The sequence below is a fragment of the Phasianus colchicus genome, chromosome 4 (genome assembly GCF_987193195.1).
Source record: "Phasianus colchicus chromosome 4, bPhaCol1.hap1.1, whole genome shotgun sequence".
Taxonomy (NCBI): domain Eukaryota; kingdom Metazoa; phylum Chordata; class Aves; order Galliformes; family Phasianidae; genus Phasianus; species Phasianus colchicus.
In genome coordinates this window covers 50976219-51003800 of record NC_143439.1, presented here as the reverse complement: position 1 = coordinate 51003800, position 27582 = coordinate 50976219, and the positions used below count along the sequence as shown (strand labels likewise).

Sequence of the window (27582 nt, the reverse complement as noted above, 5' to 3'; positions counted from 1 at the left end):
GCGCGGGCAGCTCCGCACCGCCCCGCTGCCTCTCCCAGCCCCCGCCGGCGGAGGCAGCTCGGCGGCAGCGCCCCAGAGCGAGCACCTCCCTTCCTGCCCCCCGGGCGCTGGGTGTTGCTGTTGTTTTGCCGCCGCAGGTCGGCCGGGGTGGGCGCAGAGGGAGGGGACGGGGTGCGCTGCGAGCCGGGTGCCAGGCGCACGCCTCTGCCTGACGGCCGGGCGGGGAGCAGCAGCTGGCCGGGCAGGTTTGTCGGCGGGCGGCGGCCTCGCCGCCCCTCTCCGCTCCGCTCCCCTCCCCGGGCTGCTGGGGATAATTAGTGTCTGCGCGGGGCCGTCTGCCCCCGGGAGGCAGGGCGGGCGGCGCGCAGTCAGTGCGTGCCCGGCTGTTTGCGCTCGCTGACTCGCCTCGGCCCTCGGCGGAGCCTCCACCCCGCGGGCGGGAGCCGCCCTCCCGCGCTCCCCTCCGTGACCCTCCCAGCGCTCACCCCGCCGGCCCGGGGAGCCTGGCAGGGCGAGAGGCGCCGCGTCATGTGACAGTGCGGCCCGGTGCCAGCAGCCCGCGGGGGAGGCGGGCGGAGGGCGGGAGGCAGGGCGGCGGCGGCGGCGGGCGGCTCCTCCTCGCGCACAGACCCGGAGCCACCGCGGAGGCGCCTCAGCCGCGGGACACGCCGGCACGGAGCCTCCGCAGCGCCCCCGGCCCCCGCCGCCCCGCGCCATCCCGGCCCTGCGGGAGCGCCGCGTAAGTGCGAGGGCCGGGACGGGAGGGAGCTGCGGCGGCGGGACGGGCTGCGGGAGGGGAAAAGTTTGCCGGCTCCGCGGAGCCCGGGGCGGGAGCGGGGAGAGCGGGGCCGGGCGGAGCAGCGGGGCCGGACTCGCTTGCCCCCCGCGGCTCCGGCGGCGCCTCCTGCGTGGCGGCGTGGCCGGGGCACCGCGCACCTGCGCGGCCGCCGGGGGCGCCCGGGGACTCTGGACCGTTCCTCGGGGGTCCGGCCCGGCCCCTTGCCGCCCCCCCGGGGGTTCGGCCGCGGGAAGGGGGGGACGGTGTCAGCGGATCCCGACGTGGCACCGCGCCGGGCAGCGCTGGGGTGAAAAGAACGGCGGGTTCTGCGGCTCCGTCGGACGGCGAGTGCTGCCCGGCGGCGGGGAACGCCGCTGCAGGAGCTCGCCGTTGGGAAGCGCCCGGCCCGGCCCGCTTAACCGGGGACGATGCGGGCTCTCGGAAATAGGTTTTCCCGCATATCGTCACCGAGCGCGGCACCACGTTGCAGCGAGGTCGGTGAAGTTCAACCACGCAGCGTCCAGGGAAGCGCCACGGTTAAATATGGAATTAGAAATAACGACCGTAGTTCGGCTCCCTTTTCTGGATGTCGCTTTGTAAAGCCGAAAAGGGAGCGGGGTATTTGCTTTGGAGCGGAGTCAGCGGCAGCCCGGGGACGCCAGGCGCGGGTACTGAGGCGGGCGCCCGAGGGCTGCGTGGGGCGCGCAGCGGAGCCGGGCCGCCTCGTGCTCGTGCCGCTGCCCGGCAGCGCGGTCAGGTACCTGCATTGTCCGCCCGCTGCGTGCCCTTCCCGGCCCCTGAAAGAGCAGGAAGTGGAGCTGAGCTCTGAGGGCTGTATTGTTACTAGAAGCTCCGTTTGGGTGACGGGAGGAGAGCTTTGAAGACTTCATTTAAGCTAATAATATCCGTGGATGCTCGCTACCTGCACCCAAGACAAAGGATTACACGGCTCCACGGTAATGACTTTTTCCACTGAGTGCTTTTAAGACGCGTGTTCCTAGTGATTGCATGAGGAACTCCGTGTGAGAGGAGCTCCATCTGGATCTGATAATCCCGCCTGACCCTGAAGAGTTGCTTCAGACCAACTTTCGTATTTTTAAGAACTTTTTGTCTAATATCAAAATACAAAAACCTGAGGATGCTGACGTGAGTGACCGCTTCTGTTTTTGTCCAAGCAAACAAATGCCTTTTTTTTTTTTTTTTTTTCCTCCCCAGAATGCACTGTGCAGACTGTGAGGGAGACTGGGGTCAAGGGCAGGGAGAAAAGATACTAAATGTGTTGCTTCCTTCCACGAGGAACCGGACAGAACTTCCTCTAAGTAGCAGAGCCCTGAGTGAGCCCTGAGGTGCTCTGGGGATGTGACCTGTGCAACCAGTGCCTGCACTGCCAACAGCAAAAGCCTTCAGACAAATAGCCGTGTAAATGTGAGCGAGATCAGACAAAGGTTCTAAGATGTTGGAGATAGGAGTTGTGCAACACAGGTGCTGCTTACAGCCCCAGATACTCGACATGAAGAGGAGCTGATAGGTCAGCATGGAGCCGACAGCTGCTGGAACTGCTGCTGTGACCCACCACGTAGTTTGCTGTGAGGCAGCCTCACCGTGGATAGCATTAGGTGTCCCACCCATAGGGTGCAAACAACCAAAGCGTGTCAGGGAAGATGGTACTGAAACCACAGCTTTGAAGGAAAACACGCCTTGAAGTTGCCATAATGGGCATCTAGACGAGATGTACCCTTGCTCTGCCTCCACCTTGAGGAGTTCATTTGTTGAGCTTTGAGAATAACAGTATTACCTCCACAGATGAGGTCTGTGTGGGACAGAGGGATGGGGAAGGCAAAGTTCTGGAACAATTTGCTGAGCTGTGCCAGATGAAGGAGGCCAGGAGAAGCCCTTTACAATTGAAAGCAGTGCTTGGTGCCTATGGTTCTGGCCGTGAGGGCCCATGCTTTGGACGGGGAGCTGGCTGCTGGGAACAACGAAGCTGTGCTGCTGTTCAGCTACTGGTGATATCAGTCCAGCAATAAATCCATCAGCCCGGGGAAGGCTGCTGTTAATCATCGTGACCCATGGTGTCTGAAAATCTCCCACTCCTTCGTGTTTTGCAGGGCGCCTATTTGTCAATAGGGCAGGTCCCCTGCATAAGGACAGTGTTTTTCTTCACACCCAATGAACAAACACCTCCACCCACTGTTGTTGTTTTAAAAGACTCCAGCTGCTCATGAATATAGGGTCAGGGAGGGCCGCCTAAATGTTTCTCTGTGCTTTCTCCTCAGTGCAGCCAGCAGAGCTGTTTCCTGTTCTTTGTTTCAAGGCTGGGGTTTGCGTCACACATTCCAAGTGGCATATGTGGTGCTCTTTCCTGTTTCGAGCTGTTTTCTGGTGGATTGGTGGCCTCGTCCAGGCCCCTTGCCACTGCCCCTCAACTCCCTATCCCCACCCAGTGAGTTATCATGTCCCTACACACACAGTTGCTTAAGATGCCTGCGTTATGTCATCATGAGATTTCCAAGTTAACCTTTAACGCGCACCCGCGACTCCTAGTATGTTTATGGGGGTGACCTGAAGAGCCGTGCTCCCTCTGCTGAGAGCCAGTTTTCTCCTCTGGCTTGTGATGCCGGCTGGGCTGGAACCACTCCATTAAAGCCACGGAGTTAGGCTGGTTGAGAGAAGAGCCCACATCTGCACAGTCATCTTTCAGAAGGAGCCTTGGCTGCCACCCTCAGCCAACCTGGATGGCCCACTGCGAGCGCTTTGCAGTTCCGCTTCTTGAAAGAAATACACTCTCGTTATCCATACTAGAAGATTCTCTGTCTCACAGATGTAATGCAGAAAATGAGAGTACTAGCTTTTCTTTGGAATAAATAGGTATATCGCTGTTCTACGTTTGGTGTTGCCATAGGTGCAAAAATGATTTTTCAGTCCTGTTTTTATAGTTGACTTCTCTCCATGCCGTTACCTGCTGATACAGAGAAACATTAAGAGAAAATGCAGAAAGGGAATGTAAATGTTTCTCTTGCTTTGGGTCTGACTGCTAAGCAGCTGAAGGACCCAAGCCAAAGCTTATTGAAATCAGGAGAAAGGCTTGCATCAAAATCAATGGGCTTTGAATCAGGGTCTGGATGAAAATGTAGGACGGGCTGTTTATTTCTCTGTCTCTTACACGCTGGGATATGCATGTTTCCAGTACACACTGTAATATTCCAACTCTCCTATTTCATACACACAAAAAAATTCATTTTTTAAAGTAGTCTTTTAGTATCTGACATTGCCCTTTTGGATGCTAAGAAGTAATTGTTTGTGATCGTTTTGTGTTTTAAATCTTAAGAAGTATTTGAAATATATGCTGTAAACTTCCTCTCTTGGGACTTAATTAAAGGGGGAAAAAAATGACAACATTATATGCACATCCTTACTTTAGTTTTCTTTTTTTTTTTTTGGTCTGTTCAGAACTCCAGATAACAAGAAGTATTTGTCCACACAGTTTTGGTAAGTTTTTTTATTGATTATTTTCATTTGTTACTATCAGTTATTTTTACTTATTATTTTTACTTAATTTGCAGAGGATTTCAAACATTGACTCTTTTTTCCCTTGACAAAGGAAAAGGGTTGCATTTAACTGCAGTTTGGTATTGGAAACTAGCATATAGTAAAAACAGTAAACGTTGTGGTTCATGCCTTTTTGTTGCTAGAAGTTTTACAAAATTCAAGAAAAAACAAAATTACAGTAGTTTTGTAAAACAACTTCTTAATATTAATCAGTACTGCTAACAGGAGGTCTTCTAAAGTTCCTTTATACTGTCAGCAGTGGAGCTTTGTGTTTTCATTCCAAGGCTAGTTGCTTCCAATCCAGAATATGAAGTTTGGCAGGGCTGGCTTGAGAGATTTAACCCTTCCCTATTAAGGATTCAGCTGATGCTGAGCCTTCCTTTGAGGGCCCTGTAGCTATAGCAGATAGCTCCCAAGGGAAAAAAGTGCAAGTGTACATCAGCCAAATGGAAAGATAAAGCTCTGGTAGGCTTTTAATAGTACACTAAGTCAGAGTAAAATAATAATAAAGAAAAAAAAGTGGGTGGCCTGCCTATCATGCATACTACCAACAAATGTGATCCATGAAGGCATGTTCAAGAGTCCAAGCTTCTTTGATCACGTTTGTACCCACTGCACTCTCCAGCTCTTCTCCCTGTTGTTTTTATTTCACTTCTAGAGATACACAGAAGTTCATCGACATTTGCCCTATATTCAAACCCTCATTCAAATTAATCATTTAAATTATTTTTCATAAATGTACACTTCCTTTATTTAGGATTAGATTTTTTTTTCTTCTAAAAATCTCTCGTGTGTTTCATGAAATAGTAGAATCCTTTATGTTAGAGAACAGTATTTTCTGTCGTTCTTCCCCCGTAATACGAGAAGTTATGATTTATTTGTCTTTTAAAATTATCTTTGAAATTAACCTTAACATAATAATAAAGTTCAGTTTGGAAGACAAAGATTTTCATACCATTCCACATAGTTCACTTGTTTTTAGAAGTCTGATCTTTTATACTCACTAGGCTATTTCTCTTTCTAAGCAGTAGCCTGAGACAGGAAACCAGACAGCAGTCTGCCCCGATAAGGGAGAATATTGTCTAATGGAGGTGCCTTGAGATCTTTTCTTTTTCTCTCCCTTGGGTTCAGTAGATGTAGAACTGAAGGTTTATCAGGGTTCCATTTTTTCCTTGATAGAAGTGAGGTGATTTTAGTGAGCAGTGCAAGAACTTTTTTTGCCCATTTTTTTTACATTTGAGAAATCCATTTCCAGACACGTGGCTTCAAAGAGCCTGCAAGTGTTGCAAATTTAATTGAAATACTGATTACTCTGCTACACAGCTGATAAATGAACACGTCAAAGCAGTTCTAGGTCAGAGTGATGTCAGCAGAGCTAGACTGTGTGAGCTGCTCAAAGTTGCACATTTTTCAGCGTAGAACACAGATGATTTTAACACCAATAAAAAGCCAAAATAGTCTGAAATGCTTTTCGTGTTAAATGAACAAATAAAATTTGCTGTTACATAAAAGAAGAAAATCTAATTGTGGATTTTTAAAACCAAATTATTTGGATTAAAATAATTGAAGCATCTAGTTTAAAGGCATATTAATCTTAGAATGAAGTAGGTTGGAAGCGCTAGAATGCTATGTATCAGTTCATGGCAGTTTTGGAGAGGTTTATGTTTATTTTTAGATGGCACAACTTAATAAAATCTAAACAGAATATTACTGTTGATCCCAGTGTCTCTTTCATGCCTAACAAGTAAAACATTCAGTAGAAAATTTTTATCTAGGTACCTCTTTCTTCTCACACAACATACTGGCCTTTCCAGCAGTTACTACCATTTCCCAGAGGAAATTCAGTGAATAAGCAAACCCAGGGAACTGCCCATCAGTAAAACATTTCCTTGGTGTGTTAGTTTCTCATGAATTCCCCCCAGCTGTTCCTTGTGGGCCAGCTGTGCTGCTCCCTTCCCCCTGCACCGTTACTGAGCCTTTTTGCCTTCCTGATTTGGGCTGGGTCTGACTGCTCTGCTGTGCAGTGCTGGGGAGGTTCTTGGCCTGCTGCTATTTTGAGGCCCAGCACAGTTCAGCACTTGCTTACTTCCCATTAAAGTTAATGGAACTACAGGAATACTTTCTTTTTTTGTTGACTCAGGTCTTGATGTGCAACTGGTGCTTTTGGTGCAAACGGAATTGTAGACTAACCTCAGCTGGAAGGGTCCCTGAGAGGTCATCGAGTCCAACTTGTGGCTCCACAAAGGACCACCCAAAACTCAAACCAGATTTCTGAGAGCAAATCTTTTAATAGGTTTGGAAAACACTTTTTCTACCTTTTCCAGGTACTTCTGCTCTCAGATGCTGTGTTTTTTCTCTGTCAAACTATCTTCCAGATTACAATTGAAGGGGTTTTCACCCCGCTTCAGGAAACCTCCCCTCCCTTTGGATTTCATCAGTTGAGGGCTATCATTTCTCCTTAATGGCAGGGGAAGGTTGATTTGGGGCTCACAGCACAGCATTAAGTCCCAAGGGGCCTGGTCCAAGTAGCTGTGTGCACCAGGAATACCAACTGTGCTGAAAAAGCTGCAGTGTCTTCAGGGAGGGCACTCATTTAGCAGTAATTCAGCAGATAATATTACATTATTCTGTAATTATACCAACAATAACAGTAGTACCTTGATGCTTCTAGACAAAGCCTCGCTGTACCACAAGACAGCATTCCTTTCTTCCCCAGGCAGAAGGATTGAGAAATCAAACTCCACATGTAGTTTTACACAGAGTGAAGAGTGAAGAGAGGCAAAAGTTCTGGTCACCACTCCATATCAGCAGCAGTAGTATCTGTCAGGTCACTGACTGCTTTTCTAGGTTATTTTGTGAGAGCATATGCTCTACGCCACAGAGGATTTGTAGTGCAGTGTCAGAACTGGCCTCCACTCCACTGTTTCCTTTCACAGTCTGTCTGCAGGAGCTGGTGGATCTTGGAGGTAGATGTGCAGCAGCAGTGGTTGCTCTGGCAGCTGTTGTGCAGTGCAGATGTGCAGTATGGATGCTCTTTTCAGCCACTTGGCTCTTCTTGTCCACAGTAAATGATCTGTATGAATCTTCACTAATTTTAAGTTCTCATTCACTCCTAGTGATGTCTCTGAAACAATAAACCTTAGCAATTGAGAAGTTAATATCAAAAAGTGCCCAGTCCAGACAGGGGCTTGAACTGTCCTGATGATGAACTTCTTTTATGGAAGGAATACTTTGATGCATACTGGATCATAAAGGCAGAGTCTGTGATTTTCTGGTTTGCTGTTGTCACTGGGCTTCACACTGGAAAATACTGAGGGTCTTTGCCTGGACTTTACCTTGCACCTGTCCTTATTTGCATACAAAACCCAATTGCTTCATTTGTCTTTCTGAGGTACAGGGCGTGAGCAAAATCTTATCAGAAGCCATGTCCTGTTTGGACAAGTTGGGCTGACTTGGCAGAGATCCACAGGGTGGAGTGAATGGGAGGAGGCAAGAAAGTAAAACTGGGTGGCTTGTTAGCAGAAAAAGAGAAGGAGAGCGAAAAAAGAGAGGGTGGAATGTTTGCCTATCAGATTGCAGTTAATTATTTAGTTTCAGATTACATGCATTTTAAATTCTTTCAGCCCATGTGAAAATACCTTATTGATGTAAAATAATTTAATATGCAAATGTCAAGGACCCTTATTTTTTAATGCATTTAATGTGAACATATTGGTGTTTCCTTATTCTTTTTTTTTTTTTTCAGAGATAGAAACAAGGGATGGGTAGTATTTTGAATTTCCAGAAGTTAGCTTTATTTACTAAACATTTTGTGGGCTTTCAAACAAATGGGTTCTACTTTATACACTGTTTTCATAACCTAACTGTTTTTCCTCTGCAACAGAAACAGTCAAGACTGTTTACCTTCTCTAGTGCTCCCTTCTCAACTGTTTAGGGATAGAGACTGGAAGGTTTTGATTTAATAGGCATGATTTTACAAATAGACTAAGAAAAACTATTGATGCTTGGTATTTGAGGGAACATGCTGTATCTGTGTGTGTATGAGTGTATACATTACATGCACATGCTTCCTTGAGAACATAGTCCAAGCAATTGATTTTGAGCGTTATTTTTAAATGCAGAGATAATTGGTTCATAAGTTATTTGCAGTCTTGGGCAAGTGTCACTCTGAGCTGTGTTGTAAATGAGAGACTTAAAGCTGATTTATATTAACTTTTCAGCTGCTCTATCAATTACCACAAAATAAGCATCAGACTTACTAATCTCGACAAAGAAGACCAAGAGTTACATTTCTTGAAAATTGGTTTCTGCTTACTAACAAATGGGAAGGAAAACCAACCTCTCATAAGGGTAAAATGTGATAGAGGAGTATTCAATTTCTGGACTGTGATGCAGCAATAGAAATAATCTTTTCCTCTACCCTTCTTAGATGACTGCATCGGAGAAAGATTGAGAATTACTTTCCACTTTCACTCAGTGCAGTGCACTTTCTATTGCCAGCATCACTGTAATTCTTGCATGGTAATTTAGAGCCCTCTCAAGAAACACTCAGTAGCATGAAGTGAAATAAATGTCTTCGTGCACTGTCTTGAAGTAAAAGGAGAAAAGGATTAACTCTCTAAGTTAAAGAAAATCCAGTATTAAAAAAGAATAGCCTGGGAGCATCAGAGCATGACTGCTTACTTAGAACCAACTAACCTTTTCTTTCTTACTTTTCTTTCATGTACTTACTCGTTCTCTTTTGTTCATTTATTTTTTGCTTCCTTCCTCTCTTCCCGAAGTACAGATTGTTTTGTCACTGCTTAAACAGAAAACTGAAAGTTTTACTGTAAACTTTCCTTATCTCTATAAGTACCACTTCTTAATGTTTTCACAATGCTTATGTATGTGTGTGTGTATAGGTGTGAGTGATGCATGGGTATGCATGAGTTCTATCTATGTGAAATGTTAAATACTTGGAAAGGGTAAGGATAACCATTCAATGAAAACTAGGACAGTTGACAACCACGCAAGCAAGATTAAAAAGTTTACAAAATTATCACAACTTTTAGCAAATAGAGCCATTTTACACAACGACAGTCTAGGTTTAAACAGGAAATTTCACTGAGCTGCTGTTTTGAGCTGTAGTTTGGTTCTGTTGGGCCTTTGTCTCTTGTAAGAAAATTCATGAAGATGCTTTTATTTACATTTGACCCTGATTTGTTTCTATTATTAAAAAAGTACACTGTTGTAATATTTTTCTAAATGCCTTCAACTTTTACTCATACACTGGATAATTAATTATAGACTTGCAAAAGTTCATGCCATCTTTCTCTGGAAGCAATTACCAATTTTTAACCTATAAACACAAGCAATGGTTAATTGCAAGATTATTCATTAGCGTAGACTTGTTAGAATGGTTTTAATTTGAAGCAGGAACACCTCAGCATTTTATTTAAATTTCTGGGAAAATTTTCCAGCCAAAACTCCCAATCTGTTGTCCGGCCTTTAACCTACTTCCTTGGGGTGAAATTGGATGAGGCTGTCTGGCTGTATTCGTTTATTTCCAGTGCCATCTACTGGTCGAAAGTAAATTTGTGTAAGTTTTTTATCCTCAACATCTTAGAGAGAATCAGAGCACTTCCTTGCAGGGCAGAGCAGAACTTGCTGCTGTAATGTCAGTTGTGGAACTAGTATGTAAAAGTTTGCCAACATCTGAATGTCTCTGAGAACAGCATAGCTTTGCTCCTCTTGGTTTTACTCTGTATCCTTTGTGGCCCATTCCAGAAGAGGTGTCTCCTCCTTTCCTGCATGGTATCTTTCCAAGCTGACCACGAAAGATGTGTAATCTGGTAGTTACATGGTAATATGCTATGTACTAAATGCTTCTTTTTCAGGCAGTTTGAAATAAAGTAGAATTGGAAAAGTAAGGTTGAACACACCATAGGAAAAAAAACCAATAACCAAAACTGCACAGAGTGTAACCAATGATTGTTGAATTGTCAGTAAATTTATTATTGTAGGAAAATAACTTAGATATTAAGTATAATGTTAAGTCATGGCAGCATTTGGAATATATGTCTCCAAATTAGTCCTGATGTTTCATCTTCTTTCTTTTGCATTGATTTCAGTGTCACTGCACATGAAGATTTTGGCTTTTCTGTCAGGACTCTTAGGAAAGAGATCCACTTCAGAATCAGTTCACTGTGTACCAACTGTACAAGATTAATCTGAAGCTATAATGATGATGAGAAATGCATGGTATAAACTGTGATGCATTTATACATTGACAAATAATGAAAGATGAGAATGAAAGTTGATATGCTGACATGAACAACAAAATTTCACATTAACTTTCATTAATGTGAGCAATGTCCCTTTTTTTCTTAACGGCAATTGGGAAAGAATAAACCTAACAGAAATATTTTAAATGAAGCTTTGCCAGATATTTTAGAAGTTATGCTAGAGATGAATAAATACAGATGTTTATCTGGCAAAACATTAAGTTGTCTCCAATTCAGAAAGCTTTCCCACAGCTTTCTAACACATTGTCTTCCCTGTGTAGGCCAGGACATCACAGGCATCAGAAGAGGTGAATAAAGAAGATGCTCATGTTTGATCCAGTTCCTATCAAGCAAGAAGCCATGGACCCCATTTCAGTGGTAAGACTTCTAAGATATTCTAGCCATTGTAATGATTCTATAGTTTTTCCATCTGTACATTTAAACCAGGATCTTTCTAGGCTTTGTACTACCCTACAAAAAGCTGTAAAACTGTATTTTGATTTTAGGTCAACTGCGTTCACATTTTTACTATGCTTCATGAATTTATTGCCCCTAAATGACCTCTGCCTTTACTTCTGCTGGTGTTCCCATCCACAGACCAAAGGATAGCCAAGAACTTCTCACCCACACAGTGCTAATATAATCACTTCAGGTCATGCTGCTGATGGAAGTGGATTGAAATTAAGCTGCCAGACTTCAGAGTGAATTGGCAAGAACCTGTGGTGTCAGTGTTACACCTTTGAACTAAATGAGCAGCTTCTCACCATCCCCTTCTCTGTTTCTCTTCTGGTCTTGACCACACATGCCAGGGAGTAACTCAGTGCTTTAACCAACAGAAAAATCCTTACAAAAAAAAAAAAAAAGGCTTTTTTCCTGGGTAAACTGGATTAATTCTCTCTCTTACCATGTGATCAGGTGAGAAACAGCAGTGGAGGAGAAATGGGGGAAAAGAAAGGGAGACCTGGCTTTTTATTATAATTTTCCATTGGCTTGGTGTATTGCACCAGCTCAGCATAAATAAGAGCAGGAGGAAAGCATAGCTGAGAAGGGACATAGGGAACTGTGATGATTTAGGTTGCCAGGGAAATAGGACCTTAGGAAGCAGTTTTATTTGGATTTCACCTATTCAACTGCAGGCTGCTGCTGAAAGGAAAGATTATGGTTTTTCTTCCTCCTCTGCAGCCCACTGTCGTATTTGTGTGATGTGATGATGTGAACCCATTGCGTGGATCCAGCCCATTGAATGGTTAGAATTGCTAACGCACCAAAGATATCCTTCTTTTGGTCTAATCAGGTTCACTCTATAGCTGCTCAGTGCTAGAATGAGGAGAGAGAGGAGGGAATAGGACCTATCCTTTCATCAGTAGCCTGCAGTAAGATCAGATTAAGTGTGATATGAAGCCACACCTTAGAAAGGCTGATCAGTTAACACTGAGAAGTCAGTATACAGAAATCAGCGTGTGTTACGTTCATGCTCTAGGTGGCATCTCTCAGTATATGGTTTGCTTACTTGTTATGTAAAGTGTAGAATTATCACCACCAATTGAGTGCATCTGGGAGCACTCTAATTTCTTCAGTGCTGCTAATGACATTTTCTGAGAGTTAAATTTATATGCATTTTAAATTTCAAGTTTGACCTTCATGGGATTTATTTACTTTTAAGCAATGATAGACAAATAGTTGGCCTATTGGGTGTAAACGTATTGACAAATTCCAAATATTTGGGTCAAGAAAGAACCTTAGTATTGACCAGTTGATCTGTGACTTTGATCACACGGTTATTGCATGTCCTTGTTCAGATCAGTGGTGATTCTCTGTGATTATCTAAGGATGTTCTGTGGTATCTGTTAAAGGCAGAAAGTGGGCCACTTCTGCAATAAAAAAGCGTTAATAAATAAGAGACAGAATCCTTAGAGATACGTTGTGCTGTTCTTCTATATATATCTGCCTTCATTTCCCAGCAAAGGTTCTGCAGTGGCGAATGTTTTACCAAATATATATACCTTCCTCTTAGTTATTGCATAATGCAATAATGCATAATGCAAAATAAAAGTAGGAAAAGGGGAATCATGAAACTTACCTGAAACAAAAGGAAATTGTTTGAGTGTGGGTTCCCTCATGCAGATCACTCAGTTCTTCCTCAGGCTGAGGAGTGTTTGTTTCAACTCCTGTAGTCTCACAGGCTGCTGAGCCACAAGCCCTTGAGGCCCTTCTGGCTTCCCTGGTACTATTTGGTTGTGCAGCTTCCTCTGAGCCTTCCTGCCCAGCAGAAACTGCTCTGGAAGCACCTTTAAAGGTGAGCCAGAGGGGGAAGGTAGGACAGGCATTCCCAAGCATGTGAGTGTTGTTGAACTTCATTTGAGGTGGTAGAAGGGAAGACAAACTGTTACAGCAGTGATGGTTTTGTTTCTGGGAGACAGGGTCCAGTTTACTGTGGGTTGATATAACCTGTAGTTTTAAAATCAGGATATATTTCTATTCTGTCATTCTGATAGTATCTTTAGAGGTCAAACTCAATGAAACCTTTTGTGAATTATTGGGTTTTTTACCCGAACGTACACTGTCTGTGGATATAAAAGCTGTCTTTAAAAAATCCCATTAGTTGGGGTGGGAGAGGGAAACAAATTATAGCTTTGGCACCACTGTATTTCAGGGCGTGTGGCTGAAAGGATTAACTATGCTTCTCAGATGGCTGAAGCTCGCACCCACACTATTTCATCACTCTACCAACAGCCTGTACTGCTTATTGAATTGAATTACCAAGCAGATTTTATGATAGTTCTTAAAGAAATAGTGACAGTTATCTGAAGGATATTTTGTGAGGACTTTTTAAGCATTTGGATAAGTACCAGTAATCGTTTAGTGAAGGAAGTCACTTGTTGTGTATAAACATCTTTGGATTGAAAGAAACAGGTTTTTTTTCTGCCCCTCCATCAGTCAAAAAAAACCACATTTCATTCTTTTTTAAGGCAGAGTGCTATGTGCAGCATGAGGGACTGAGGTCTTAAGGTAATGTGTATATTAGTTACTTCACTAGTCTGCTAATGTGCTTTTTCATGTATTAGCTACTATTTGGATTAGATCCTGGTTTTCCTCTTCCATGATACCAATTTGACAACTTGTGTAAGGGTGTAAGCAGGTTCTTCATCTGTTCCTGGCTTTGCAAGAGCCTAGCAGGATTGCAGTTAAATTCATAGGGTTATGTAATTTGTAAAAGATAGGATTTGTTATCCTATACAACAAGCAGTATGTTTCAAATGGTAGTTTAATAAGAGTTTAGCAAATTCTGTCAGGCTAGTGCTTCATAATGTCACCTCATGGAAGCAGCAGTCTTCTGGGGAGTGATGAGTGCTTTCATTGTGTTCAGCTGATCTTTTTTTTTTTTTTTTTCTGAATAGATTGTCAGGGGGAACCTGACTTCTCTTTTTGGAATTACTAATTTGATTGTATGAACATAAGGATATTTTTGAATGACAACTCAAGAATATTAGGAATTGCTGTATTCCTAATATTTATATTTAATTATATTTAAACTTATTTTGCAGTTTCTTTGTGAGTTGAGTGCTAGATGCTTTATTATTTTGAACAAACAGCAACAAAAGGGAAATGAACTGCTTAGTGAGGTCCAAGAGGGAAAGTGATCATACCAAACATCAAAAAGACCTATATAGAGACTGTAAAGGAATACACCTTGAATTACTACTCTGCATCTTAACAGTGAGCTGCTGTAGTACAATTCTGTGCAGAGACTTTCAGTAACAGCAGAATTTATAGGGAAGTGAGAATTTGTTGGGTTTTCTTAATCCAAGTCAGGCTGAAGGACATATGCTCTTAATTACAGTAGAAATCCAAGGAAAATGTATTGAAATATATCAGCTTAAAAATTTTGGGCAGACTGAGCAATAATACCTAGTTTTACATTGTTCCACAAGAATAATTCAAGTGGATACTAAGTGTTTCAGATTTTCAATATAAGATACTTTGTGCTGTTGCAGATTTGGTCAGGATCTGATCAGGAAGGTGAGATCAGTGGTGGTGAGTGATGAACACAACACACCAGGCAGTGCTCATGGGTGGAGCGAGACAGAAGTTTCTTTCCCTTCTCTCCCTCTTCCTGCCCTTCATAAATGCTTTAGGACATTCCTACAAAGTCTGATTAAGACAGGGTTAACTGTTTTCCTTGCTGTGTAATTGTCATTTGATCTGCTGACTTCAGCGATGCTGTCTGTGCAGCTTTAGCCAGGCAGGTTCAACTTGGTTCTGCTCTGGGCTGTGGTTAAACAGAGTCATTCATTACAGCTTTTACATTCATCCAGAACAAGCTGTGGTCCCTGGGGGAAGTTCTAGGATTGGTGAGAAAAGACTGCTCTTGCTGTGCATTAAATACTCTCCTGGTTACTGCAGTCGGTGACATTTAGAAAACAACACATTTGTAGTCACGCTTTTCTTGTTTGTTGTTGTTAATGCTCCCAGTTTACAGAGGGAAATCTTTCTTAATCTCCTGTCCCATATCCCCAGAGGGATTCCCTTCCCTGGCAAAGAAAGTGACCAACCAAATCTGAACAAATCTAAAGGCAATTGCTGAGTCCCAAGGAGATGGAAACTGCAGCTTTGCTTTGCTAGAAGACACACAAAGCTTAACTTTAAGGCCAGCAGGAAGATGGATCTGTGACCTACCCCAAACAAATAGTATTTCAACTACGCTTCATTGATAGTGAAGCAAAAGTGCACTCCAAGTAGGCTGTCATTGACAACAGAAGTACCACTTTTGGTTGTTCAAGTACTCTCCTTGTCTTTTTCGCCTTTTCTGTAGTCGGCACTGTTTTTGTACACAGCACATAGACATACTGTAAATAATTATGGGAACAAATCAATTCAGTAAATTCCTATTGTTTTTTTTTTATTTGTTCCTGGACAAGAGACATCTCTCTGCTTCTTTAGTTTATGATAATTGTCATCTATTGTTGTATCTTTACAACAATAATAACAAAAATAATACTGTAATAACAATAATATTTTTTAATAATAACAAAAATAATTTGCTGCACCACATGTTTCTATCTCAACTTTATCTACTCTTCAGGTAGAAACATGATGGTTAAAACCTCTGCAGAAGAAAAGTTTAGAAAAAAGATTCAGCTTCCCCAGACTGCCACAAGAAATAGCTGATGTTAAATCTGTGCCAGATTAATGACAACAATGGAAACTTCCTATGGAAAATAATGCAAGGCATGCAGGATAATGCCAAGTCCCTAAAATAGTCTCTTTTAAAATATAGTTATCTTCTCCCCAATTCTTCGAAAGTATTTCTTGCTTGTGTAAATGTATTTTACTTAACCTTTCCAGTTTACAGCTCTCTGCACAATACTTTAATGGTTTGGTAGCTTTTCAACACACATTTAGTGTTAGTTAAAGAACTGAAAGAGGTTGACTGGTTAACCAGTAAGGTTACAGCTTGGAAATGCTTTGTTCTTTAATCCGTTCAGTGACCAGAAACATTCCTGAAGATTTAGATGACACAGTCTTTTTCCTTTCTAGTATTCTTGCAACTTTCTAAGCTGTAGGGTTCAGAGGAGTGCACTTGTGCAAGGTCTGTAAGGCTCCATTGTGCATGAATTCATGTGTGCTGTGGTACACAGAGCTCTGTAAGTCACAGGAGTTTGTTATTTTCAGGCAGCTGTTACTGAGATATAAGAGCACTTCAGTGGAATGAAAGTGCACATTCACCTGAACATGGATATGCCTTATAAAACAAAGTAAATGTTCCTATGTGATTATCCCTGACAAACTTGCAGAACTGTAAATACACGGATGTACAGTGGTTCAAAACTTACACAGCTCACTGAAGTAGAGTAAACTTTGAACTGTGAACCAACAGCTGTAATTTTAACGGACGTATTTGCGGTTATTTGTCCATTTAGAGTGGTATTTTTTGCCTGTGCTCATAACTTGATCAGTAGTTGGTTGACACTAAATATTATCTAGGTTTAATCCCTATGAATATTCAGTAGTCTTCATCTTTCAGAACTCAAACTACTGCTTGACGCAGTAGTGGTGGCATATCCACAGAGCTTGTTTTACCCAGCATTGTGTGCAGTAATGGCATTTTTATAGAATTCTGCAGAGCCAATTACCATGAAAGATGAACACATACATAAACTGAATTTGTAAGTCATAAAAAAATGAATTAAATAAAGTTTCAGCATTTTTGATGCAGTATGTACTGTTTGAAGATCAATTTATTTGTCCTGTTTTATTTGGAAATAGTGTTAGTTACAGATTTTTTGTGGAATCAGTTTTGTTGATTCTCATCACGAATGTACATGAATGCAGCAGGAAAAAAAATAATGTTTTCTAAATTCACTGTTTCAAAAAACAACTGGAAAGAAAAAAAAACTTTGGTGTCATTTGCAATAATACTTGTGGTTAACATTGACAGTTACAATCAGATAAATGTCCTTTACAAGGGAAACAGAGGCAAACTGAGAGACGTACTGCTAGAAGTTTTCTCTCTAAGAAGAAACGTTTTGAAAAGTTACATAAATGTTTGTATAGATATATGGTGATTTTATACCATCTTATATTCATATCATTTAGTAAACAACCACAGTTTTAAACACTTTTAAAATCTAAAGTTGGTCTGGAAGGTTGTTTAATAATACTGTATTCTGCAATGAATGGTAATACCTTGTGGTCTACAAAAATTATTTTTACTGAAATGTGGAGATTATTATGCAGGTGAGGATTAGCTTTGGATTTTAAATGCTCCTGTGAAGAGAACTGCTGACTGCCACTAAGCAGCAGGAATAGTATATCAAAAGCAGTTTTTCAGGGAGGAAAAAGTTCTCAAATAAGCTTTGAGGATCTGTTTTTGTCATCCGCGTTGCTTCTGAAACAGTGAATTGGTCTGTGAGTAGCTTCCTTTGAGTGAAATCTGATGTTTTATTTCATTCACTTTTGTTTAGAAAATATATTGAAATGCTTTCTGAAAGCCTTCATCTTGCCTCAGTTTATTAGCCATTGTTCTTTTTCAGCAGTAATTTTATGCATGTTGGTTCATTATTTGTTTTTCTTTATTTTTTTCTGCTTTTTCTGACAGTCATACCCATCCAATTACATGGACCAAATGAAGCCAAACAAATACAGCGTCATTTATTCTGCACCAAGCATGTTGCACAATAAATTCTACTCAAACCCTGACGGACTGTCGAATGGAATCCAGATGGAGCCAGTAGACCTTACGGTGAACAAGCGAAGCTCACCGCCTTCAGCTGGCAGTTCTCCTTCCCCTTTAAAATTTCAGACTGTGCATAGGAGAACTTCCCCTGGATTGACTCTGTCCTCACCCAGCTCTCCCATCAGTAAATTCACACCGTCACCCCCAGGAGTACAGCCGTTATCCATGCCTATAACAATCCCTCCTGTAATGGCTGCTGCTCTTTCCCGCCATGGACTGAGAAGCCCTGGAATACTCCCAGTCATTCAGCCTGTTGTTGTCCAGCCAGTTCCTTTCATGTATGCTCCCCATCTCCAGCAGCCCATCATGGTGTCTACAGTCCTTACAGATGAGATGGAAAGTCCAAGCAGCATGCAAGGTTGGGGCTGTCAGAGTTGTGTTTTTTGTCCTCTTGTACTGGGAAAATGACTATATATCCATTTCCTAAAATACACATGCATATAATTCACTATGTAAATATTTCACGAAACTTAGCAAGGTTGCATTCAGTTGCATTTCAAACCTGCGTAAAAGTTGTCATGGTAGATGTACTGAGATTTGAACTGATGAAAAAGTGAATTGAAATTCTTTTCATCATAGTTCATCAGGACAGAAATACAAAACCTTCCAGTTTTAGTATTAACTGCAGATTCTTAGATGTATCTTTTATTTATGTCGCTCTTCATATTTTTGATACGTTGTCTTCCATCTCTGACCTTGCCCTATACAGTGCCTGTTATTGAGTCCTTCGAGAAGCCAGCACTGAAGAAAGCAATTAAAGTAGAACCGGGAAGCGAACCAGCAAAGACTGACTTCTATCCTGAACGAATGTCACCTCCAATGACCTCATTGTCTCCCCAGGAAGTAATGCTGCAAGAGTAAGTAATTTAACAGTAGTTCCCAAATCAGCAAAGTAACAAAATGCAGTTCAGTACAGTATTTAACTGATTTTAAGGAACAAGATAGAAAGTTGCTGTGCTTATAATAAAATCCAGAAAAACTTTCTCCCCAGCTGGCATTGTGGGATGTAGTTTCAACTTTTGTTCTCTTTCATCATACATAGATGTGTATTTCTATGTAGCAACCTCAATTCTAAAGTAATGTTGGTTCCAATCCTACAATTCACTGGATGTGGAACTGCAATAAGCTAGTGATATCTTTATGTAAAACCGGCAACAAACTAGAAAAATACTTCAAAAACATTTAATATTGATCTCTGTATTTATATTATCTAAAATATCCTTCTTTAAAAATATTCCTGTGACTTTCTTGGTGGACCTCTTTGTGTTCTAAAAAATGTTGGTAACTCACTGTAAAGAAAACCCTTAGGCATACAAGTTCTTTGTATATCCACTGAAGTTCCATGTTTACCTGAGGCCACTGTTTTGGGATTCACAGTTTAAGTAGTTCCTGAAGGTCTCTCTCTTCCCCCTCAGCCACTTGTTTCCAGGCAAGTACTGATACAACTGTTACTGAGACCATTGCAGATCTGTCCAGGTTTAAAACAGCAGAAGGCAGAGCAGGGCTTAGGCAGAAGAAATGAGGTCTGGCACAGAAACTTTTTGATGGAAATGTTAAAAAATTCTCAGGCAGTACCTGATGGACCATGGCTACGTTTCCATCTACTGTTTCCCTTTGGAGAATTCTGCCAGCTTATCAGAACCATGGGACTGTCCAGGTCCTGGCTCACCCTTCAGCAGGCACTGCTCTGGGCTTGAATGCTGTCTACTGGTGTGGCATTTTGGGTGCAGTGAACTGGTTGCCAGCTAGCTTTTTAGACAGTATGCTGTTTATTTAGAAGTAAGCCTGTATGTTCTACTACAAGAAAATTGTAAATATCCGTGTTTACCAAATGGATACTTAATTTCCCTAAGAGCTTTCCACGCACAGCAGTCAGGTCTGTCTGTACTTGGACCTAACTTCTGCAGGGTCAAGGCAACCAAATGCTGTGCTTCACCTTTGCCTCTTGTTAGGCCTCTTGAACAAGAGCAGACCAGCAAGGGCTGTTCCTGGCTTACAACACACCCTTCCTCTCAGGGTGAGACTTCTGTAGACTTGTCACCTGCATTAGTGATTTGCATTAATTACTTCCCAGTGAGACCAGTTTCCACAGGAAATCCATCCTCTGAGCAAAGAGTATAACATTCGATTCGAAGTGTAGGCAGCATTGGTACATTATCTGTTACGCTGTTCCTAAGCATCTTCTCTGCTTGACCATGCAGGAGCATTCTGTTTATGAAGACACAGTCCTTATGTTGCAATGACTTCCGTTGTTTCCCAGCAGTCTGCAGAGCTGCAGTTCTTGCTCAGCTCTTTCGAGTTCAAATTCTGCAGCATCTACAGCAGTTGTAGATGGTCATTTTTAGCTTTTTATTGTTTAAAAAAATAGACAAATCATTCAAGTTAAAAGATGAGACTTAAACGTCTGTAAAATTTCCTGTTGTCTCACAGCATCATCAGCCGCTCTCTGCATCATGAGGTGTAATTACACAATCTCTTATCGTTTTTCTTCGGTTCCAGCTGTCCAAAGTATGCTATTCGGACAGAGAGAGGTTACATAAAAGAGACTGAGGAGGCTCTCGGTTTCACTTTTGAGTAACTGATCTTACATCAACATCAGTTTTAGGCAGATGAATTACATACATAATTTTGCTGGCATTTCTGTAGATATTGTGAGACTTGCCAGCACATCTGATAAGTGAAGCAACTATACAGTTGTTTCCAAAATCAAACAAAGTAAAAAAATCTCTGTCAAGTATAAGAAGCCTGATTAATTGTATTTCCTTGCAAGCATGAGTGTTGATGTCTAACTTACACTTCCAGTCCACTGTGATCTGCTGGTAAAGAAGAAAAAACCATGCTGCAATCGTATAATGATTTTTGGAAGGTAACTGTTAAATGATGGTGTTTACCTGATGAGAATTCATGGATTTTTATCTTGCGTAAGAAGAAATTGAAGAAGGGGCTGTGATTTATTATTGACAGTTGTTTAGTTTTTACCTCTGATTTTTGACCCCATTTTAACCATTTTTTAAAGTGCCCCTCCCCCCCATCTGAATATTGTTAACATTCTGTAGTCTTGGCAGCCTCCTTTCCTCCAAAGGGAAAATGAGACAGAGACGGATATTCACCGTTTTATTTATGTACTCTTAGGTCATGAACACAAACAACATACAGTCAGTGCCTTTTGCTCCATTTTTCCAGCTGTTACCATATCCAAAACCAAGTCTACTTGCTGTGCTAAGCCAGAGATTATCCAGAAAGACTGGTGTGCAGTAGCATTAAAACTGAGCATTGCTTTAGAGAAGCTTGTCATTAGAAGCTCAAAACCTGCCTTTCTTATTTAAGAGTATGTACATCCGTGTCTAAAATCGTCGCCTGGGGTTTCCTGCCATTACAGTATTTTTAGCTAGATTTATTGTGTACTTGAAGAGTACGTCAATCAGCAGTAGCAGAAACACCCATGGAGCAGGATTTGGCTCCCAGTCTGAAGCTGGTAGCTCTAATAGCAGAAGAATACCAGAGTGAAACTTTTCTCACATCAGTAATTTCCACCTTGCTGCTATGGAGATTAATGGAAATTACTTCTCTTGTTCAATTACGCACAAAATTTTCTTTGCTATGCTTGATGTCTTTTTCTTTTTTATCTTTTACCAAAGGACCTGTACATGCCTATAGCTTTGCTATGAGAAGCAGTCACACAGCGTTTCTGAAAAACAAGCCCTAGAAGAACTTGGTTGAAGTATCAAAGACTCCTCAGATAGTGATTTTTAATATAAATCAGTTGGTAAAGAAATTTGAAACACAGTCACAGAGAAAGGAGTGGAAGTGTAGAAAGCTTCTCTCTGTCAGATGGAGGAGCTGGTCTTGCCACAAGGAGCACTAATATCTGCACATTATGTATTAAGTTTCAGCTACAGGCTAAAAAGTGCATCAGAAGTATCAATATAGATCCAGTGATTGGCTGGAAAATTCAGCTTTGTGAGGTTGCAAGATTTGTAATGCTGCTTGCAGTTCTGTCACTTCCTTTTCTAGCGTTAACATGGAAGAAAGAATCAAGGTTCTGCCAAATTCTGCAGTCAGCTTATTGATAGAACCTAAATATCAGTAGTTTATGAGTGTATTACATCTTTTAGGAATCCTGGTGTGTTTTCAGAGCCACAAATGTTTATATTTTATTTTTTATAGAGGTCTGTAGGCCCTCACCCTGTGTCTTACCTGCCTTGTACCTGTGGGCTTCAAAGCAAAAAGTGATGTTTATGAAGGTGGAGGACTAACTTCAGACATCCTGTGGGTGTGTCACCCAGGCTAAACTCTGCTTTTAGGAATTGACGTCAGTGGTACAGGGAGGCCGCACCCTCCTGCCAGCACCAAACAGGAAATTCTTAATTACTCTGTAAAGGAGTGGCTGGAACAATAAAGATTGAATTCTGCTTTGAAAGCCTGGAGATACAATTCCTTTAATCGTATGGAATAACTGTTTCCAATTACAGGCCAATTAGCTGTGTTTTAAGGCAGAAGGAAAACTGCAGATAAATAAACAGAAGTTCGCTATGAACTCAGATTAAAAACCCTGGGTTTTTCTGAAAGCGTGGATTTCGAGAGGTTTTTTCCTTTCTAAGTTTAAAAAAAGCTAGTAGAAATGGCTACGTTGTGCCACAAGGTAAGTGAATGCTTACAAATGTTACTGCTAGAATGCATGAAATTTGTTGAAGCCTCTTGAATTTTTCGACGTGCCTGTAATGCTGTTCTTTCTGCCAAGAGACAGCATAGTAGTGAATATGGGACTCTGTGATGGATCATAGTAACTGAGGTTTGCTGTGCTAAATGTTTTTCATTTTTAACATTGAACAGGAATCACCCTTCAGTTATAGTTCAGCCAGGGAAGAGACCTTTGCCAGTCGAGTCACCAGACACGCAAAGAAAACGCAGAATACATCGGTGCGATTATGAAGGCTGCAACAAGGTCTACACTAAAAGCTCCCATCTGAAGGCTCACAGAAGAACCCACACAGGTTTGAGCCTGCTGCGTTTTTCTTTCATCAAGTCTCTGGTAAAACGGTAGATTAAGATTTTAATTTGTACTATTTGCCAGGTATAAAAAACAAAACAACAATTTTGGCAGTATTCTGAATATAATCACAGGCTGAGCAAAAGAGGGAATGTAGCAGGAAAAAGCCATAAGAAGAGACTGTAAGCTGAGGCAAGATGATTCTGTATGCTTTACATTCACTAGCTCTTTGCTCATTTTCTGTCCAATTGCTTGCAGATTACTCATGCTGCACACCCTGTAAGACCAAATCAGTTCACATTGCACTATCACACCTCTTACATCACTGCTAAATTTGACTGAGACTTCCACGGGAGTAGCCAGTTTGCAGAAGTCTGGACTGTGTGCCAAATACAAACAGACCTGGTTCATGTGGACGTGCTAACCACAGTCCAGTAGAGCTCTTTTCTGAGTGGGTGTTATCCCCACCTCAGTTTTCCACAGAGAGATTTATTGTGGCACACTGATGGGGTGTATTTATGTATGCGCAGCCAAGATTTTTGCAAACGTGAGAGACGCCTTTAGGTGAAATTAAGCAGTTCACTTCTATCTTACATCTCTACACAAGCCAAACCTTTACCTATTTGGCTGCACAACACTGTGAAATAGAATGAGAGTCTAATATTAGGAAAGAGTTATTAAGAAAGATTTTAAGTTGAGCTATCTGTGGTAGAGATACCAGTTAATACCTACTTTGGTAACTGTAAGAGGTAACTATGAGATGGTAACTATGAGATTTCTGCCAGCTGTGCTGATTGACAACACCAATACTTTCCCGCACTAATCTACCACAGTAGGTCCTGGTTTTGAAAATAAACAAATGCTTAAGCCTTCACACTTCTAGGCTTAGTGAGGAAAAACAAGCACTAATACAACAGAAAGAGGAGCAGAGAGACAAAAACAAGAATAGGTTGTGGCAGGAAATAATTCTTTATCTGTTAACTTTGCACAGTGCAGAACACTCCGCCAGCCTGTTGCTGGTGTAAGGCTTTTCGCGTAAGCTTAAAAGTGCATGATGAAAATTGACAAGGCAAGAGGATAAACTTGTCAAATAACTGATATATTTGTATCTTGAATCCTTTTTCTCTGTTTCTTTCTTCAGGTGAAAAACCATACAAATGCACTTGGGAGGGATGCACGTGGAAGTTTGCTCGTTCTGATGAACTAACGCGGCATTTCCGCAAGCATACGGGAATCAAACCTTTTCAGTGCCCAGACTGTGACCGTAGCTTTTCACGTTCGGACCATCTTACTCTTCACAGAAAACGTCACATGCTAGTCTGAGTGTCTTCTGTCCCCGACTCCTGTCAACATTTTTTTTTACACACGCATTTTAATTCGGGTTCAGCTGGTCTGAATCTCTGGAGTTTATACCATTAAAAGCTTACATATGGTCAGTACTAGATGTTATCTAACCCTTCTATGTCCTTGCCACGGGTCAGACCTAAAGAATGTGAACAATTGTTTTGTTTCGTTTTTCTTTCTCCTGGGGATGCTAAGCAAACCCTTTCTTCAGAGAGTGTGTTTAATGTATTCATTATGCATAATGCATTGTGAATAAGGGAATTTGTAAACAAACAGCTTTTGTTGGTTTTTTCATATAATCAACCCAATGTGTACTGATAAACTAGTAAATGTTATTGAGTATCCAAAATGCTCATCCTTGGCAGAGACATTATTTATGTGCCCTATGCAAGGCACACTCTCATTTTATGCTCAGCAATGCAATGAATGGACTTCCTCAACCTTGCTGATTTCTGCAATATGATTAATAGAACAGTTTTAGAAAGACTTTAGAAATCCCCTCTGCCCAAACAGTGGGTAACACTGTAGAAATAAATCTAAGCAATATACTTTACAGAGAGATTGGGTCACAGTATCACTCACCTCAGTCAAGAAGAAAAATTAGGAGAAATTGGTCTGTACATAACACTGTGCATCTAAACCAATGCCATCTGTCCTTTGTATTATAGCATAGTATTCAACCATGTTTTTATTGCATACTGCCCTGGTGAATTTGTTAAATGAAGATCTTGTGTGACACTGTATGTCTGTTTTCTGTGCAACTGAGTGGATGGAACATATACGGTACTCTCCTATAACATGGCATTAAAAGATATTCATTGTAACCTTCCACACCTCATTTCAGGGTTATAGACAATCCCTCTGTAATCACTCCCCTATGTTTCCTCTACTCCAAATAATTTTTCTCTCCTTACTGTACCTCAGAAAATAGAAATCATCATGTCAGAAATGCTCCAATGTATTGTTGCAAGTGCCACTTTAATACACTACAGTATTTTGAAATATTCACAATATTTTTATGACAAAATGGCATCAAATATGAAACACTTCTGTGATAAACCGAGTCATGTATCTGTTTGGTTAAAAGTATATGTCAGATCATCCATTTGACAGATCTGATCTGTGGCTCTGATATTCTCACAGTGCTCAGTAGATGGAGCTTCCCTTGTGACTGCGTCCATGACATTAAAACATTGTGTCACCGACTCCCATGTCAGTAGTAAACACAACTCAGTTGCTCAAATACAAGCAAACTGAATTCAGACAACCTACAGCTGATCCTAGCAACGTTCCAGTACTTGGAACTTTCCCACAGGAGGGAAGGTTTCTCTCCATTAGCTGTCAGGTTCTGCGCTACTAAAAAGAAACAGGATCTGTTTGTCTAGACTTGAGCAGACTGTTGAGTGTTTGTTCTTCACACATGTTCTTCGCCCTGTGTAAGGTGAACACAATTCCATGCCATCTAAACTTGTTAAAAATCAGATCTTCCTTTGTCTTGGAAAGCCCCACTGGAAAACAGGGCTGTGGGGAGGAGGTTTGCAGAGTCCTCCAGGAAGAGTCAGGTTGGAGGTCCATCCTCAGGTGGGTACCTCAGGACCTGTGGAGAGCAACGCTGGACTGTGTTGTGGGGAGTCCAAGAGCAGCAGGCTGAAATCATCTGCAGGTGCACAGCTGGAACGTGAGGAGCCTTCCACATTTGCTTCCTTGGTGGTGGGGTTTCCAGCTGATCTCGTGTACCCAGGAGAGTGGAGAGAGAGGAGATCTGTTCTTAGAGAAAAATGTTCATTGTGATAATATAAAATGCAAACTATTGCTCAAATTGTGTAGCAAACCTTACATACGTGAGTATGAAAAAAGATGTCAATTTTATTTAAGGAACATCTGTGTTCTGCAAAGGGCAGAATGGGGATTACCGTGGCTAGGGCAGTTCTGCACCTTCTATAGAGAAAATTTTTAGGCTCTTTACGTTGCCACGGATCCTCAGGACCTAGGGCTTGACTGATTGATTCAGAACTGAAAAACTTCAAAAACCAATTGGTCCCTTACTGTCTGACCGCTCCGTTACTAACACTGATGAACATGCAGGAAAGAGATTGCTATTAATGAGCAAGTGGTTTGAAATTGTTCTTAATCATTGGATTTTTATCTTTTATTTTTGGAGTGAGCAATGTCACAGGGAGTCAGACTTGGCCTCACTTGCAAGACTCCAGGTAGTAATGGTGGTTCATTGATGTTGAGCTGTCACTGGCAGAGGGCAATGTGGAACTGCTGTTGCATCGAACAGAGGCGTACAGATATGTGGTGTCCTGGGATAAAAACAATTCTCAGCTGTTTGAGGGGGCAGAAAGTGGTGAGATCCTATTGACCCATGAGTGAGTTGAAGGACAACAGATTCCAAGTTTAGCTTAACAAATTGAAATGCCTGGAATTTAGGATGATAAAGCAACATTTCTTTCCAATATTGTTATTTCTCTTTTAAGGTTTTCACATTTTATTTTTCATAGAAATCTAAAATACAATAGAGGTGTCCTTTAATTTGTCTATGTACCTTTTTCCTGAAAATATTTATGATAATGGTGGAGATGAAGATAGCGGAGATGCAGTAGAACTTTTAAATGTCTTTAGCTACATGCATTGTGATTTAGGACACCAGAAATTTTAATGTTAAATATAAATATTTCAGACTATTTCATGTAAATGCTTTGTTTATAGGATTTCTCACTTGGGTCTGTGGGTGTCTCTGTGGAATGTCAAAGAAGCCACATGTGCATAGCTTTCATCTTTCAGCTGAAAACGTGCATTTACATCTTCTGTGGTTCATTGACTCATTTAGCAAATTTTGGTTTGAGGGCTGTTGTGAAATTTTATAAACCACACAACTAAATACTTTTAATAAAACAGTCGGTCATTCCATGTATGGCTTAAAGAGAAGCCTGTTTAGATAACAAGACAGACTAATCCTGCAAGAGGTGTCTATCTTAAAAAAAATCCTTTTACTAGCAGTGCTGCACTAAGTAACAGTGCAGTAAGTAACAAATGATACTGCTCCTGCTTCATCCTTTTGTTATAATGTTTTACTGGGTTCTGTGACAATCCCATAAAGCTCAGCAGGTATTATGGTGTGGTTTTACTTAAACTGCAATTCTGCAGCAAAATTTCTAATGCCACATCTTGTCCAAATGCATTGTTGTCTCTGTCGAGGTTAGCTATGTGTAGAAGAATATAAATACATTTTACATATCTGAATAGGGCTACACCAGTTTGCATTACATTTTACAGATACTAGCACTTTTACGCTGTTTATGTACTTCAAATGTTAGAGGGTCAAAATAATCTTTTCGCTTAGCATCTCTCACCTGCAAATATAGCAGGGATGTTATATTTACTTCAATACGTGTATAAACTATGCAGATTTTTTTTT

General features: G+C 41.5%; 1 protein-coding gene across 1 annotated transcript; it reads left to right on the top strand.

Annotated features, from left to right (window-relative positions):
• KLF3 (KLF transcription factor 3) lies at positions 1–27582 on the top strand. The gene is made up of 7 exons (XM_031588467.2): positions 1–739; positions 4229–4267; positions 10872–10968; positions 17690–18185; positions 18537–18684; positions 22661–22821; positions 23959–27582. Exons 3-7 carry the CDS (start codon positions 10912–10914, stop codon positions 24138–24140), a joined length of 1044 nt encoding a protein of 347 aa, XP_031444327.1. The 5' UTR covers positions 1–739; positions 4229–4267; positions 10872–10911; the 3' UTR covers positions 24141–27582.